The 15022-nt window shown below is 39.8% G+C and overlaps 4 protein-coding genes across 4 annotated transcripts; 1 reads left to right on the top strand and 3 right to left on the bottom strand.

Moving 5' to 3' along the window:
- Nucleotides 1-32: 32 nt before the first annotated feature.
- Nucleotides 33-1406, top strand: LOC124312461. Its single transcript, XM_046776981.1, has 6 exons — nucleotides 33-107; nucleotides 172-309; nucleotides 532-666; nucleotides 747-885; nucleotides 958-1050; nucleotides 1119-1406. The coding sequence occupies exons 2-6, from the start codon at nucleotides 196-198 to the stop codon at nucleotides 1301-1303; spliced, it is 666 nt and encodes a 221-aa protein (XP_046632937.1). The 5' UTR covers nucleotides 33-107; nucleotides 172-195; the 3' UTR covers nucleotides 1304-1406.
- A 277-nt stretch (nucleotides 1407-1683) lies between these two features.
- LOC124312477 (acyl-CoA ligase lcsD-like) lies at nucleotides 1684-2636 on the bottom strand. Its single transcript, XM_046777004.1, has 3 exons — nucleotides 2531-2636; nucleotides 2249-2461; nucleotides 1684-2187 (listed from the first exon to the last, which is right to left on the bottom strand). Exons 2-3 carry the CDS (start codon nucleotides 2441-2443, stop codon nucleotides 1843-1845), a joined length of 540 nt encoding a protein of 179 aa, XP_046632960.1. The 5' UTR covers nucleotides 2444-2461; nucleotides 2531-2636; the 3' UTR covers nucleotides 1684-1842.
- Nucleotides 2637-4081: 1445 nt separating this feature from the next.
- On the bottom strand, nucleotides 4082-6755 carry LOC124312326 (probable 4-coumarate--CoA ligase 1). Its single transcript, XM_046776809.1, has 9 exons — nucleotides 6675-6755; nucleotides 6342-6605; nucleotides 6067-6274; nucleotides 5784-5983; nucleotides 5665-5716; nucleotides 5342-5592; nucleotides 5082-5259; nucleotides 4676-5007; nucleotides 4082-4604 (listed from the first exon to the last, which is right to left on the bottom strand). Exons 2-9 carry the CDS (start codon nucleotides 6585-6587, stop codon nucleotides 4251-4253), a joined length of 1821 nt encoding a protein of 606 aa, XP_046632765.1. The 5' UTR covers nucleotides 6588-6605; nucleotides 6675-6755; the 3' UTR covers nucleotides 4082-4250.
- A 2140-nt stretch (nucleotides 6756-8895) lies between these two features.
- On the bottom strand, nucleotides 8896-11633 carry LOC124312333 (probable 4-coumarate--CoA ligase 3). Its single transcript, XM_046776819.1, has 9 exons — nucleotides 11486-11633; nucleotides 11153-11416; nucleotides 10878-11085; nucleotides 10595-10794; nucleotides 10481-10532; nucleotides 10162-10412; nucleotides 9908-10085; nucleotides 9509-9840; nucleotides 8896-9437 (listed from the first exon to the last, which is right to left on the bottom strand). The coding sequence occupies exons 2-9, from the start codon at nucleotides 11396-11398 to the stop codon at nucleotides 9126-9128; spliced, it is 1779 nt and encodes a 592-aa protein (XP_046632775.1). The 5' UTR covers nucleotides 11399-11416; nucleotides 11486-11633; the 3' UTR covers nucleotides 8896-9125.
- Nucleotides 11634-15022: the final 3389 nt, after the last annotated feature.

The following is a 15022-nucleotide window of genomic DNA, read 5'->3' as shown; positions in this document are numbered from 1 at the left end:
TTCAGGTATGTGCTGCTTGAGAAGGAAGAAGAGAAATCTTTTAGAAGAGCCGGAGGGATTCAACGGGGAAAAACTGAGTTGACATTTTTCTAAAAACTTTGGAGCTAGTAAATATTTTTTGGGGGTTTAGTTCACCGTTTGAGCCCTATTCGATTTGCATCGTTTTCTCAGTTTGCAGAGGCCAAGTGAAACATCATGTCGTCAACAGCATCGCTCGACGGCAGCTATGAGGATAGCCTGGCCAACGAGAAATCAGACTTGGTGTCCACCCAGCAGTACAAGGATCAATCTCTCCAATGGATCGACAAGGTTATTTGCAATTCCAAGCAATCTCGGTTAATTTCATTGATTACGTGTTGAAAGATTATCACTCGAAGGAAGAATTACTTTCCTCTTTTAATGAAGTGATTTTGTGTTTTCGCCGTCAACAACGCACCTTCAACGTTGTAGCGCATATTTACTGTGTTACACGAACCTATGGCAAATAGAATTGATACCAATAATAGTCAGTTTTGTTTGTTACATTTTTAGTACGAAACCGATATGATGGAGAACAGCAACTATACCGAACCAAGACACGTCGTTAAAGCATTCGTCGAACTCGGTCTGGACCGTCAGTCCCGCATTTTGGATATCTTGGCCGGCTCTGGAGTCGTCGCTGAAATGGTAGGGCAATTTTATCGCCTAGCTATTCTGTTACGAAATGTCCCCAAAATTTTAGTTAAGCCAATTCAAATTCGTGTTAGTTACGTCCTTGTGGCTACACCAACATTGACGCTATCGACGCCAGCAAAGAGATGTTGGCGCTGGCCAACAAGAAACAACTTTACAAAAAGTTCTACGTTTCGCTGTTGGGAGGGCAGCACAAAGCGCCCGTCCATGACGGTTGGTTCTACATTATCTCGAGATCAATTCTTTTCATTAATTAATTCCCCTATTTTCCCCATATAATATCAGAGACGTACGATGCCATTATCGCTAGCGGAACATTCGCCCCGGGACATTTGAATTCTGACGCTTTTGGTGACCTTATTCGCATCGCAAAACCAGGTTAGTTTTTAAAACGATTAAACTGTTCTTCTCAATGAGATTTAAAAATCATGTTGATTGAATTACAGGCGCAATTATCACGTGGAGCATGCGATCCGATTACGGGTCGTCGGCTCCCAAGTTCGCCCATTTCGACGCCGAGGTGGAGGATTTAGTGAAAAACGGCGTCTGGCGCCACCACGTCCCGCGCAGAACCATCGAGCCTTACCTGCTAGGATCCGACGGCTATATCTATACAATGAAGAAAATTTAGATGCAAATAATAATTACCTCTTCTTCAATTACGTCTCAACTTTGTTTATTTTGTGTGATAACAAACCGAATCATACAAACACAGGGTAGTCGTTCAACCAGTCGATTTTCAGTTTGTGTTTTTGTTATGAGAATTGTCTTATAAATTATAAGTTTATAGCCTTAGAAATATTTCTCCAAAGTGCTACGCAAAGTAACATTGCTATTAGCCAAGGTTTATTAACTAGCCTGCTAACGAAAACATAGTGATTTATTTTGGATTTTGAAATTTTTTTTGAACTTTGAATGATGGAAACAGCTCAGACTTTTAATCTTTATAGTTGAAAGAGCAGGTGATAACGTGAAAACTTGCCCAGTTTATTTATTTTTAAAAAATGTATATTGATGCAGACGATCGATTCTTTTTTGAGTAAACACAAGCTATTTTACAGATTTACAGACATAGTAATGTTTGGTGAAAAACATAAATTTTAAACATGCATTTTTTTGCATTGCTGCGAATAGGATATAACAAATTAAAGTTTTAAAAAAATTACAGTTTCAGAGTTGCGACATTTGTTTAGCAGTTGAATCCATGGCAGAATATATTCTGTTCATCAAATCATTGGCGTACTGGACTTCCAACTCTCTGCGCAGGATTTTGCCCGTATTGTTTTTAGGGATTGCTGCGCACAATTCGATCCCTCCTTTGATTTGTTTGTGGGATGAGACCTTGGAGTCGACAAATGCCTGAATTTCAGCATCGCTGACCGATTCCATTCCCGGTTTCTTGACGACGTAAGCTCGAGGGAGTTCACCGGCGTGTTCGTCGTGGATTCCGATCACAGCAGCTTCAGCTACAGCCGGATGGGAAGTCAGAATGTCTTCTAGTTCAGCCGGAGCGACCTAACAAAATGTTGTATTAATTATTTGTTCAGAAGGAAACAAGAGAATGTCAGTCTTTTACCTGGAGTCCTTTCACTTTGATGAGTTCCTTGTTTTTTGTAACGATGTGGTTTATAAATTTCGATGCATCTGGCATCGGTTGCAACTTGTTGGCCGAAGCAAGTTGACCTAGTGCGGCTTTTCGGCCGTTAGTGCCAATCCGGTTGGCCAGCAGAGCGGCTTTCTTTAGAGTCGATCTGAGATGAAGCGATGACATTATGGTAGATAAAATGACCTGTAATTTATTCAACACATTTTGTTAGCCCTAAAATTCAATATGAAATATAGAATTGCATTTGCCTACCTGTGCCTATTTGTAAGTTTGCAACTCCAATGAAGGGAACTTGGATACTATGAGAAACCCAATGAGCCGTGCTGGTTTTTATAGTCTGCAAAACGCGCATTCGAAATCCTAATCTGAATGTTGGAAATCACGGGGTATATACGTGTACACGTCTCTGATGTGGTTGGGGGTTTTTCCTAGGTTTGTTTTAGTTGAACCTTGTCATTCGTGTAATCAACTTTCATTTCCCGTTCAGCTATATCGGATAATGATGAATCTACGCCCTACAGCCCCACCGAACCACACCTTTCGCATATATGTATTATCGATATTATCACTTGGCTGCACAGTAACAACCCTAACCCCTCCCACCTTTTCCCGCTGATGTATCCTAAATGTAAAACGAGTGTTCTGTATTTGTTACCATAAAATAATAATAAATAATTATAAAATATAAAATTTTTTTTTTTCAACTGTCAATTTTATCAGTGGAGCCCAATGTTGGCTCGTCTGGTTTTGTTAAGTACACAATTAATGAGCAGCAGGGAAGATAGACGCGTTTGTATAGCCTTGTGCTGGCTATATACTTCATATATATAGGCTATGTTCCAAACAAGTGACCAAGTGACATCAATCAAAGAGGTTAGAGAGTGATTTCAGGGTCTGTAAAAGGAAAATGTTTGACTGCTGAAGTGCTGATATATTATATGCCGTTGACCACGCAAACCAAAAAAACAAACAACATGTACACACACACAAAAAAAGAATTTCTAAAAGAAAATGTTTGACATTGGAAAAATAAAAATATTTACGTAATTCAAACGGACAATGCTAGTTCAGCTTTTTTAAAATGAATTCCAATCATGTGCCAGAGTTTACTACAGGAAACCCGGATTATAGCGTCACATAAATAAATTAAAAACAACATAAGAAATAAAAAATAAAGGATCGGTAAAAACCAGCGGTTATTTTTGTCGTGAATTTCTTTTTTGAATAATCTAGGAAAAAAACCCGAAAACCGTATAACTTATGCACTTGACTGTACTGTCGTCGGGTTATCAGATTCACAGTTGTTTGACTTATTTTTGTTTTCATTTATTGAAGACAATGTAGGACTCAAAGGTCAAAGCTATATTATTGATTGTGGTCATTGAGCAAATATGGTTATCTTCCTGTTTACCAACAAACAGATCTCTTTCAGCAAATAATAATGTTAAATTAAGTGTGGTCTGATTGTCCATGAATAGAATAACGTTAAATTAATCCCTGAGACGTGAAATGCGCAGTCAGCTATAGGAAATTTTGTTTGGGAAGGAAATTTTGTTTAGCATTAGATCTCGGCTAAAGGAAACTAAATCTTGAACTAAGTGTTATTCATATTAGGTCAGTAGTATAGCTAATCCCAGAGAAAAAACCTGACCCGACCGATTTACCATCTCAATCGGCTAGTATTAACGAACACATTGCGATCTGAGAATTCGTTGTGATGATCACCCAAAAATTTGAATAAAAGAAATACGGTAACTTTAAGGAAATACAAAAGATCAGGTGTTTAATCAAGCGGCAATATCAGATGCAGACGATCGTTTATTTTTTAATAGGTACATAATTTTTTTCTTACAGATTTACAGACACATCGAAAAGTTATATGGCGAATAAGATAGATGCCGTTTAACGTGCATCATTGCGGCGTATACAGGTATTCGTTAAAAAACAAAACTAAAAAGTAACAGTTTCATAGTTATTCCGACATTTTTTTAGCAGTCGAATCTACGGAAGAATATATTCTGCCCATCAAATCTTTGGTTTGGCTGTTGGCGTACTGGACTCTCAACTCTCTCCGCAGAATTTTCCCCATGTTATTTTTGGGGATAGTGGCGCAGAACTCGATCCCTCCTTTAATTTGTTTGTGGAGCGAGACCTTGGAATCGACAAATGCCTGAATATCAGCGTCGCTGACCGACTCCATTCCCGGTTTCTTGACGACGTAGGCTCGAGGGAGTTCACCGGCGTGTTCGTCGGGGATTCCAATGACGGCCGCTTCTCCCACAGCTGGATGGGAAGTTAGAACATCTTCAAGTTCGGCTGGAGCGACCTAATGAAGATTTTGATTGATTATTTGTTTAGAATTATACACACAAAAGGATGTCATTTTTTAAAAATTACCTGGAGTCCTTTGACTTTGATGAGTTCCTTGAGGCGATCGACGATGTAGAAGTTGCCATCGTCGTCGTAGTAGGCGACATCTCCGGTGCGAAGCCAACCTTCTCCGTCAATCATTTCCTTGGTTGCTTTGGGGTTGTTCCAATATCCTTTCATCACTTGCGGACCGGAGAGGTAAAGTTCGCCATGTTGGTAAGGTCCCAGAGCTTGGTCGCCGATTTCGTGATTGATGACTTTCGCTTTCGACCTGGAGATGGGAGCTCCACAAGAGCCGAGCTTGGTGTTTCCTAGTGGAGCCATCAACACCCCTGGAGACGTTTCCGATAGGCCGTAACCTTTTCATAATAATTATAAACCGTTAATAAAAGCTTAAACGAGCTTTCCTCTTTTACACAGATGAAAGTTATACCTTCTTGAAGGCTTAAGTTTGGATTGTTTAGCCGTTCGAGCAGCGTAACAGAGGTTTTTACGCTCAAAGGGGCCGCGCCACAGGTGATTGTGTGCGTCTGACTAAGCGACTCGACTTTTAGAGCTGGATATTGGGCAAGAAGACTTACTAGAGGGGGAACAACGTGGAGCACTGTTGGCTAAAATTGAGTAATACAAACAAAGTTATCGACACATTACAGCAATATTTAGAGGAACAATCCGGTTAGATTTTCAAATTACCTTGTGATCATCAATAGCTTTCAGGTAACTTTGAACTTCGAATTGGGGCAGCGTCACTAATTTGGCGCCAGTTTGAAATCCCATGTTCATCAGAAGTGTGATGCCATAGGTATGAAAGAAAGGAAGTAGACAAATGTACGTGTCCTGGTAGTTGGTCGAAGCAACTTGCAGGTTGGTGCCTCCTGGTTGCATAAATTGCATTGCGTTTGAAGTCATGTTGAAGTGGGTCAACATGACACTCTTGGGCAATCCTATTCAAATTAATTAATTTAGTTAGTAGAAACTCAAGATTGCACATCATATGGGTGCTTTGCAATCCTTACCGGATGTTCCGCTAGAATGAGGAAGCAAGAAGATGTCTTCCTTGACATTAATCTGTGATGTGATGAAAAGTGTTAAAATTAACATTCCCGGTATCCTAGATTCTATTTGTTTGTCTTACATCGGGTGTTTCGTTGAAAAGATCCCCGGAGTCTTGGGCCATTTGTTGGAAAGAGACTGCGCCATCCTGAGGAGGGCCCAAAAGAATGACGTGTCGAATAGCTGGACAAAGTCGGGCAACTTGTTTCAGGGTCTCGGCCATTGGAGCCACGCCAAATAGAGCCGTTGCACCGACAACAGACAATTGACGAGCCATTTCCTCTGTGGAATAACACAAGAAACACATTCGTTAATCTCTATTTGCATTCGGTGATAGACTAATATAAAACATTCGTTTATAATACCTGCAGTAAAAGTGGGGTTGACCAAGGAGACGGGCATCCCAGCACCAGAGGCTCCGTACAATACGATAGGGAATTCCGGAATATTTGGCGAAATGATGCCAAAGACTTCGCCTTTCTTGTACCCCATGCGAGTCAATGCGCTTCCAAAACGGCGGATCAACTGGCGGGTCATCTCGTAGGTGTACTTGCGTCCAGTTATTCCGCATTCCTGTAAATACAAATCGAAGACAAGTATCAATAAATGTGTCATGAAATTCAACAAAATTGCAACATACCAGTGCGATTTTGTTTGGCCAGCGTCCGGCGCTTTCGAAAATTTTTTGGACCATCGTCATGTCATGGAGATCACAATCTCCGTACGGCGATGTAACGATGTTGTTTTCAAACTTGGATACATCTGGCGTCGGTTGCAACTTGAAGGCTGGAGCATGTTGACCAAGTGCGGCTTTTTGGCCGTTAGTGCCAATCCGGTTGGCCAGTAGAGCGGCTTTCTTTAGAGTCGATCTCAGATGAAGCGACATTATGGAAGATAAAATGACCTGTAATTTATTTAACACATTTTGTTAGCCCTAAAATTCAAGATTAAATGTAGAATTGTATTTGCCTACCTGTGCCTATTTGTAAGTTTGCAACTCCAGTCAAGGGAACTTGGATACTATGAGAAACCCAATGAACCATGCTGGTTTTTATAGTCTGCAAAACGCGCATTGGTAATCCTAATCCCAATGGTGGAAATTACAAGGCACTTCATGAAGTAACTCTTGTTGTTGAGGGTTTTTCCTGGGTTTGTTCAGGTTGAACCTTGTTATCCATTGTCAAATTTAACTTTTCGTTTAGGCATATTGGGCAATGATGAGTCCTATACAGCCACACCTTTACCGTCTTTCACATCCATTATCACTTTTATCCCTTGGTGCACACCTCCCAGCCCTCCCACCTTTTCCCGCTGATGTATCTTAAAGGGAATTAGAGTTTCTAGTTTCCTTCGTTTGTAAATATTCAGCAAAAATTTACGTGCTCGTCGCGTAATATAAAATATATTAAAATTTAAATCAATCAAAACTAGAAGGTTTTAAATTTCTTATCAGAATAAGCGGTTTGATTCTCTGGATAGCCCCACAACTAATAATAATTGAAATATTGAATGCAGGGAACTAGGCGTTAAATACCATTAAAAATGAAATTAAAATATAGACCGGAAGTGGATATGGGTGAATGAATCAAATAAATGAATGAACTATAATTTTATTAGAACAATCAACATTAACTACAGCACAGTACGTTTGTTCATTGGACAGTTAATTTGAACTAGGTACATCTTATTGACGCTCATTACCGACTCTTCCATAAACACGCGGTTTTGAAAACACGGGAAATCCAAAGTAAATTTCCAGATGATAAGATTTTTGTTATTCAAAAAGGTTTTTTTCCAAGTGTCGCTTTTTATCAGCGGCGCCAAATGTTATGGCTCGTCTGGTGTTTCATATGCACAGTTAACTCAGGTAAGATTTGAGACGCAATTGTACATAGCCTTGTATGTACTGGCAGTACTTTACAATATATGCATGCTCCGAACAGGTGACGTCAATCAAAGAGTTTATAGACAGGATCTCAGGGTCAGTCAAGCTAGTAGGTTTAACTGACATATATGCCCTTGTTCGTTGATATAGAAAACAGTCAAAACACAAACAGTAAAATCAGACATGTACAAAAAAAAAATTCTTAAGAAAACCTTTGACATGGAAATAATATCAATTTTCAATTCAAACGCGGAAAAAGTTATTGGCAAAGCTTTTTGAAATTAAATCGTTGTTTTTCCCTATCTTATACGCAAGTATGATGACGTCAGGAAACCCACGATTGCTGTCATGAACAAACTAGATTAAGAATTAAAAAATCGGTGAAACCAGTGGTTATATTTGTTGTGAATGTATTTTATTGTTTAACCTTGATTGGGTATGACTTAACTGTTCCGTCGTCGCGGTATCAGATGCACGCCCGTTCACGCCCGTGTTTGACTTTTATTTTTTGTTATCATTTCTTCAAGGCAAATGTATCCCAATAAGGACAAAGCTATTTGCTGTGGCCATTGAGAAAATGCTGGTAAAATTTTTTATTTACCAACAGTTTTTTTTTAAATAAATGATAACGTCACATTCAGTGTGGTCTGATCGTCGATGAATAGAACTGTAAAAACCCTGACACGTGCGATCAGCCTGCTCGCAGAGCGTACAATCAGCTGTCGGGTAGTTTTATTTAGCGCTAGATCAAGGTTAAAAGAAACTAAATCTTTTAGTAAAGGTACTAATTAATTCTTAAAAATAAAGTGAAGATTGAGACAATGAACAAAGTTTTTTTTTTTTTAAGTTGGAGGATAAATTGGTTGACATTATTATAAGCTATAGAAATTAAATCTCACGTCACATAATATTGTGAAAACAAAAAAGAATCATACAATAACAAGTGGGGTGGTGGTCTAGCCAGAAGACTTTTGGTTTTTGTTTTACAAAGAGAATTGATTAAAATAACATTAAAGCCTTAGAATCATTTCGCTAAAAGTGCAACGCATATTTCACCAATAGTATTACTATGCCCAGAAGCAACATTGAAGGGTTCTGGATTTTTGTCATATACCAGTCAGCATTCAACAATAGGCCTAGTTATGAAAACGTCGTTATTCTAGATTTATTGAGAATTTTCGTGATGATCTATGATCATCTGCAATGGAAAGATTTTGATCTGAAAATTTGTAATAACAAAGTTACGCCAAGGGAATGCGAACAACTCATGCGTGTAATCTATTCAGGTGATTCGCGAAAACAATTAAGCATTATTTTTGTCATGTGTATTGATTCAGACGATTGATTCACTTTGAGTATACATACATTTTTTACAGATTTACAGACATCGTGATGGTTTGAAAAATATAAGATAAATTTTGAATTGCATTTTTTTTTGCACTGCCGCGCAAAACAGAAAAAAAAGGTAGTTAAAAAAGATACAGTTTTAGGATTCCGACATTTTTTTTAAAAGCATTCAAATCCACGGTAGAACATATTTTATCTATTTTTCAAATCTTTGGCTTGGTTATTGGCGTACTGGACTCTCAACTCTCTCCGCAGAATTTTCCCCATGTTATTTTTGGGGATAGTGGCGCAGAACTCGATCCCTCCTTTAATTTGTTTGTGGGGCGAGACCTTGGAATCGACAAATGCCTGAATATCAGCGTCGCTGACCGACTCCATTCCCGGTTTCTTGACGACGTAGGCTCGAGGGAGTTCACCGGCGTGTTCGTCGGGGATTCCAATGACGGCCGCTTCTCCCACAGCCGGATGGGAAGTCAGAACATCTTCAAGTTCGGCTGGAGCGACCTAATGAAGATTTTGATTGATTATTTGTTTAGAATTATACACACAAAAGGATGTCATTTTTTAAAAATTACCTGGAGTCCTTTGACTTTGATGAGTTCCTTGAGGCGATCGACGATGTAGAAGTTGCCATCGTCGTCGTAGTAGGCGACATCTCCGGTGCGAAGCCAACCTTCTCCGTCAATCATTTCCTCGGTGGCTTTGGGGTTGTTCCAATATCCTTTCATCACTTGCGGACCGGAGAGGTAAAGTTCGCCATGTTGGTAAGGTCCCAGAGCTTGGTCGCCGATTTCGTGATTGATGACTTTCGCTTTCGACCTGGAGATTGGAGCTCCACAAGAGCCGAACTTGGTGTTTCCTAGTGGAGCCATCAACACCCCCGGAGATGTTTCCGATAGGCCGTAACCTTTTAGCAATTAAAATAAACCGTTAATAAAGGGCTTTAGCGAGCTTTCCATTTTTCAAAGTTGTACCTTCTTGAAGGCTTAAGTTTGGATTGTTTAGTCGTTCGAGTAGCTTGACAGATGTTTGTACGCCCAAGGGAGCCGCACCGCAGAAGATGGTGTGCATCTGGCTAAGCGACTCGACTTTTAAAGCTGGATGCTGGGCCAGAAGAGTTGCTAGAGGAGGGACAACATGCATTGCTGTTGGCTATTATCAAAAATCAAAGAATCATGTACATAATTAGTGACAGTCGAGGGACAATCCGGTTAAATTTTGAAACTACCTTGTGATCATCAATAGCTTTCAGGTAACTTTGAACTTCGAATTGGGGCAGCGTCACTAATTTAGCGCCAGTTTCGAATCCAGTGTTCATCAGAAGTGTGATGCCATACGCATGGAAGAAAGGAAGTAGACAAATGTACGTGTCCTGGTAGTTGGTCGTAGCAACTTGGTGATTGGTACCTCCCGGTTGCAAAAATTGCATCACGTTTGAAGTCATGTTGAAGTGGGACAACATAACGCTCTTAGGCAATCCTATTCAAAATGAATTAAATTTCGTTAGTAAAATTCTACTATGCAAGAATATCGCTTAAATTAATTACCAGAAGTTCCGCTCGAATGAGGAAGCAAGAAGACATCTTCCTTAACATTAATCTGTGCGAACCCAATAAGTGTTAGATAAATATCCCAGGAAAATTTGATTCTCATCATCTTACATCGAGGGTTTCGTTGAAAAGATCCCCGGAGTCTTGGGCCATTTGTTGGAAAGAGACTGCGCCTTCCAGAGGAGGGCCCAAAAGAATGATGTGTCGAATAGCTGGACAAAGTCGGGCAACTTGTTTCAGGGTCTCGGCCATTGGAGCCACGCCAAATAGAGCCGTTGCACCGACAGCAGACAATTGACGAGCCATTTCCTCTGTGGAATAACACAAGAAACACATTCGTTAATCTCTATTTGCATTCGGTGATAGACTAATATAAAACATTCGTTTATAATACCTGCAGTAAAAGTGGGGTTGACCAAGGAGACGGGCATCCCAGCACCAGAGGCTCCGTACAATGCGATGGGGAATTCCGGAATATTTGGCGAAATGATGCCAAAGACTTCGCCTTTCTTGTACCCCATGCGAGTCAATGCGCTTCCGAAACGGCGGATCAACTGGCGGGTCATCTCGTAGGTGTACTTGCGTCCAGTTATTCCGCATTCCTGTAAATACAAATCGAAGACAAGTATCAATAAATGTGTCATGAAATTCAACAAAATTGCAACATACCAGTGCGATTTTGTTTGGCCACCGTCCGGCGCTTTCGAAAATTTTTTGGACCATCGTCATGTCATGGAGATCGCAATCTCCGTACGGCGATGTAACGATGTTGTTTTCAAACTTGGATACATCTGGCGTCGGTTGAAACTTGATGGCCGAAGCATGTTGACCTAGCGCGGCTTTTTGGCCGTTAGTGCCAATCCGGTTGGCCAGTAGAGCGGCTTTCTTTAGAGTCGATCTCAGATGAAGCGACATTATGGAAGATAAAATGACCTGTAATTTATTCAACACATTTTGTTAGCCCTAAAATTCAAGATTAAATGTAGAATTGTATTTGCCTACCTGTGCCTATTTATAAGTTTGCAACTCCAATGAAGGTAATAATTAGGATACTATGAGAAACAAAATTGAGCTGTTCGGGTTTTTATAGTCAGCAAAACGCGCATTCGAAATCCTAATCTGAATGTTGGAAATCACGGGGTAACCAATATTATTGGTGGTTTTTCCAGAGCACTTTACGTTTGAACCTTGTCATTCATAGTTAAATTGCACTCCCCGGCACTCCCCGTTTAGGGATCAGATAATGATGTATCCACGCCCTACAAACCAAACCACACCTTTCCACCTTCGCTCGTTATTGCTATTATGGTTATATCGCTGCACAGCAACAAAGTTCTCCAGCTCATCCCCCTATTATCCGGCTGATGTAGCCTAAAGGGAACTAGAGCTTCCTGTGTTTGATGAAAACATTATCCAAGAATTTTAAGAATATGCCTGATGTTTATTTAATTTAATTAATTTACAGTGCTCAAATGAATATAGTTGCTGGACAATTATTAAAATAAATATTTTTGTATTTGTTGAATTAATGTGAAGAGTCCCACTGCATTTACTCTACAGCTGTTACTATTGCTAGTGCAATTTTTCACAGTTTAATTGGCATCATTTATAAGAACTAAAAAAAAAAATAGCTTTTCATCTTAATACAGCAGAAATAGCCTTATTTGAATGTATGGATGATCCCTCATTATTCACACAGTAGAAGATAGAATAATAATTAGAACCATAACTACATGCAGTTTTGTTGTTTAACAAAACTATTATTAGCCGTTGCCTTATTGGAGAGTTAGAATCCCGGTACACATAACCTTAGAACCTCGACGTTCGTTACCGACCCTCCATCGACACGGGTTCGGAAACTTGGGGAAAACCAACAAAAATCCCCAGCTGGATAGGTATTGATATAAAATTGAGTTTTTTTTCCCAAGTGATACATTTTTATCAGCGGAACCCAGTGTGTTGGTTCGTCTGGCCCATTTACATACGCAATCATACAAGATAGAAGCTGTATCGTATAGCTTACAGGGCTGGCTATAATTACTTAAAGATTTCACAATACGTCAATCAAAGAGATGGGAGAGAGGTCTGTCAAGGGCAAATGGACTGGCTGCCATATGCCGTTGATGATTGATAAAATAGAATACAATAATCAGTAAAAGCAAATTACATAAAAAACATAAACTGAATTTTAAATTTCGGACAGAGAAAGCTGGAAGACAATTTTTTCAAACGCTTATTAACCGTTGTTTAGTCTTTTTCCAGTCATTGTGTAAATGTTGACGTTATAAGAGACCCCGATTGCCGTCATAAAAAAAAAGAAAAGAAAAGAATCGGTAAAACCAGCGGTTATTTTTGTCACGAGCTAGTAATATTAAAATAAAATAATAAAATCTTGTGTATGCATAACTGTACCATTGCCGTGTTATCAGATTTCATTACGTCCTGTTGAACTTTATGTCTTTTGTTATCCTTTGTTATTTATTGTAAGGAAATACCCAAAACTACTGATTGTGGCTATTGAGCGTACGTCATCGATTGATCAACAAACAGTCGTTGTGAATAAATAATGATGTCAAATTCAGTATACTGAACCTAATCGTCGATTTAAGGATTTCGGCAGTTGGGAAAATTTTCTTGGCCGCGGTTTTTGAGTTCGTTTTTCTCGTTTTTTTCGGTTTCTTTTTCCTTTCAGTTTTTGCGTTTGTTCCGAGTTTTTTCGCATTTTCATTTTTTTAAATGCGCACTCGTTACGCCTTTTATCTATCTCCCTGATTACTTAAGGATTGTCCCCTGTGTGTGAAATTCATTTTGTTAAATCCCCGACCCATGCAGTGTGCAATCGGGTGGGAAACAAAAGTTTGTTAAAACGATCTAAACTTCGGCTACGAAAATTAAACTAAATCTTTTAGTTCTTTTTAAAAATAAAATTTGGAATTGAGCGATGAACAGAGAAAGTGTTTTTGAAAAAAAAAAGATTGATGGTTCTAACGGTTAATCTGGTTGACATTAGTATGGGCCATAGAAATTATATTCCGCGTCACAGAAATATAATTTTTGTTGAACATCATTGGAATAATTACGGAAAACCTGAAAATGAAGTATTTACTCGGGTAAAATTGAAGTAACAAATAAAAATCAACCAAAATCGCTACAGAAAGTCTATGACTGATGTCAGTCCTGACTCAAAGGTCTACTTAAGGCCATCGGTTGCTACAGAAAATTACACCGCCTGTTTGAAAATCCATTAAGAATGACTTCTTCAGCAGAGGGCAGTGCAACCAACCGGTCTTGCATGTCCAATCAAAAGTGGTTTTTCCTTCTTTTCGTTTTCGTCGGTTTCATTTTGATGGTGGCTTCTGGGCTAATCGTTTATTACTCTTTCTGTACATCAGCCAGCCCAAGTGATGACGACAGTGCCACAAACGACTTGTCTGATACATCACGAATGTGTCCCCAACCTACTCCAGCGACCAACTGTCCAGCTCCACCAGAGAATTTACCTTTTTGTTCTTCCCCACCAACGTGTCCGCCAATAGCGGCTTTACCTTGCACAACCAGTCCGGTTCAGGTCTGCAGACCCTGTCCAGTTTATCCAACGTGTACTGCATCGAATTGCCAACAGGGAGCGCCTTGTCCGACTCAGCCTCCTGTTGCAATACCAACTGAAATTCGTCCATTGACAGAACCCGAAATGACCAACACAAGAGCCTTCGATCTGATAACACGACATCCCGTGAATTCTTACGAACGTCTGCAAGTTGCTCTTCAACTGATGGAGTTCAGCATCGAGTGGTGGGCGAATGCTTTCACCGTCCGCAACTGCATACACGACATTAGACGTGTGTGCACCGTTTGCAAGGATCGTTACCATTACTTGCGCTGCATTGTGGAAAACGATCTCGACTCGAACAAAGAAATTCCCAAGGCGACGAGATTCGTCAATGAAAAATATGTCAACGAACCGAGTAACAACATGAACCACATTTACGCACTGAATGACCGTGGGAATCGCTACTGGTTTCCGGAAGACATCCGCCGCCGAGCCTATCATTCCGCCAAAGAAGAACAATTTCAGAAGTATTTTGAAACGGACGTGGACATGTGGAAGTGGGGACTGCGTTACGATGAATACATTCCGCTTCAGATCAACCAAAGGGCACTCAGTTTTTGGATCGACAAAGCCGGGACACCGAACAGAAGACATTGCACACCTTGCGAGGGAACGAATCCTCTCCATCACATGAGTTGTACTGCCTATCCGCATTACTTGTACGAAGGTGGAACCCGGACCACTGAATACGATTACACCTGGTGGCCACCGCACCAGCTGTAAGTTTCAGGCCCTGTGTTACACGTTGAATAATTAAACTCTCGATTAAACTTGATTCTGATAATAAACAGTCGAATACAAATGATTTACAAAAATATTTTTCTCGACTCTGAATTTACTTTATTTCCCTCTATTATTAGCCGATTACCCTTTATCAACGATTACCCTATACGGAACACCATTTTCAAATAATAACTGATGCAATTTAT

The sequence above is a fragment of the Daphnia pulicaria genome, chromosome 8 (genome assembly GCF_021234035.1).
Source record: "Daphnia pulicaria isolate SC F1-1A chromosome 8, SC_F0-13Bv2, whole genome shotgun sequence".
Classification (NCBI taxonomy): Eukaryota; Metazoa; Arthropoda; class Branchiopoda; order Diplostraca; family Daphniidae; genus Daphnia; species Daphnia pulicaria.
This window is presented reverse-complemented; position numbering and strand designations above follow the sequence as displayed.

Coding starts and splice junctions, on each gene's coding strand:
- LOC124312461 (XM_046776981.1), top strand. CDS start 196: ATGTCGTCAACAGCATCGCTCGACGGCAGCTATGAGGATAGCCTGGCC. Junction 667..746: donor CTGGAGTCGTCGCTGAAATG/GTAGGGCAATTT, acceptor AATTCGTGTTAG/TTACGTCCTTGTGGCTACAC. Junction 886..957: donor CAAAGCGCCCGTCCATGACG/GTTGGTTCTACA, acceptor ATATAATATCAG/AGACGTACGATGCCATTATC.
- LOC124312477 (XM_046777004.1), bottom strand. CDS start 2,443: ATGTCATCGCTTCATCTCAGATCGACTCTAAAGAAAGCCGCTCTGCTG. Junction 2,188..2,248: donor TCAAAGTGAAAGGACTCCAG/GTAAAAGACTGA, acceptor ACATTTTGTTAG/GTCGCTCCGGCTGAACTAGA.
- LOC124312333 (XM_046776819.1), bottom strand. CDS start 11,398: ATGTCGCTTCATCTGAGATCGACTCTAAAGAAAGCCGCTCTACTGGCC. Junction 10,795..10,877: donor CAACCCCACTTTTACTGCAG/GTATTATAAACG, acceptor GTTATTCCACAG/AGGAAATGGCTCGTCAATTG. Junction 10,413..10,480: donor TCATTCGAGCGGAACTTCTG/GTAATTAATTTA, acceptor CATTTTGAATAG/GATTGCCTAAGAGCGTTATG.
- LOC124312326 (XM_046776809.1), bottom strand. CDS start 6,587: ATGTCGCTTCATCTGAGATCGACTCTAAAGAAAGCCGCTCTACTGGCC. Junction 5,260..5,341: donor AAGCTATTGATGATCACAAG/GTAATTTGAAAA, acceptor ACTCAATTTTAG/CCAACAGTGCTCCACGTTGT. Junction 5,008..5,081: donor AAACTTAAGCCTTCAAGAAG/GTATAACTTTCA, acceptor TATTATGAAAAG/GTTACGGCCTATCGGAAACG.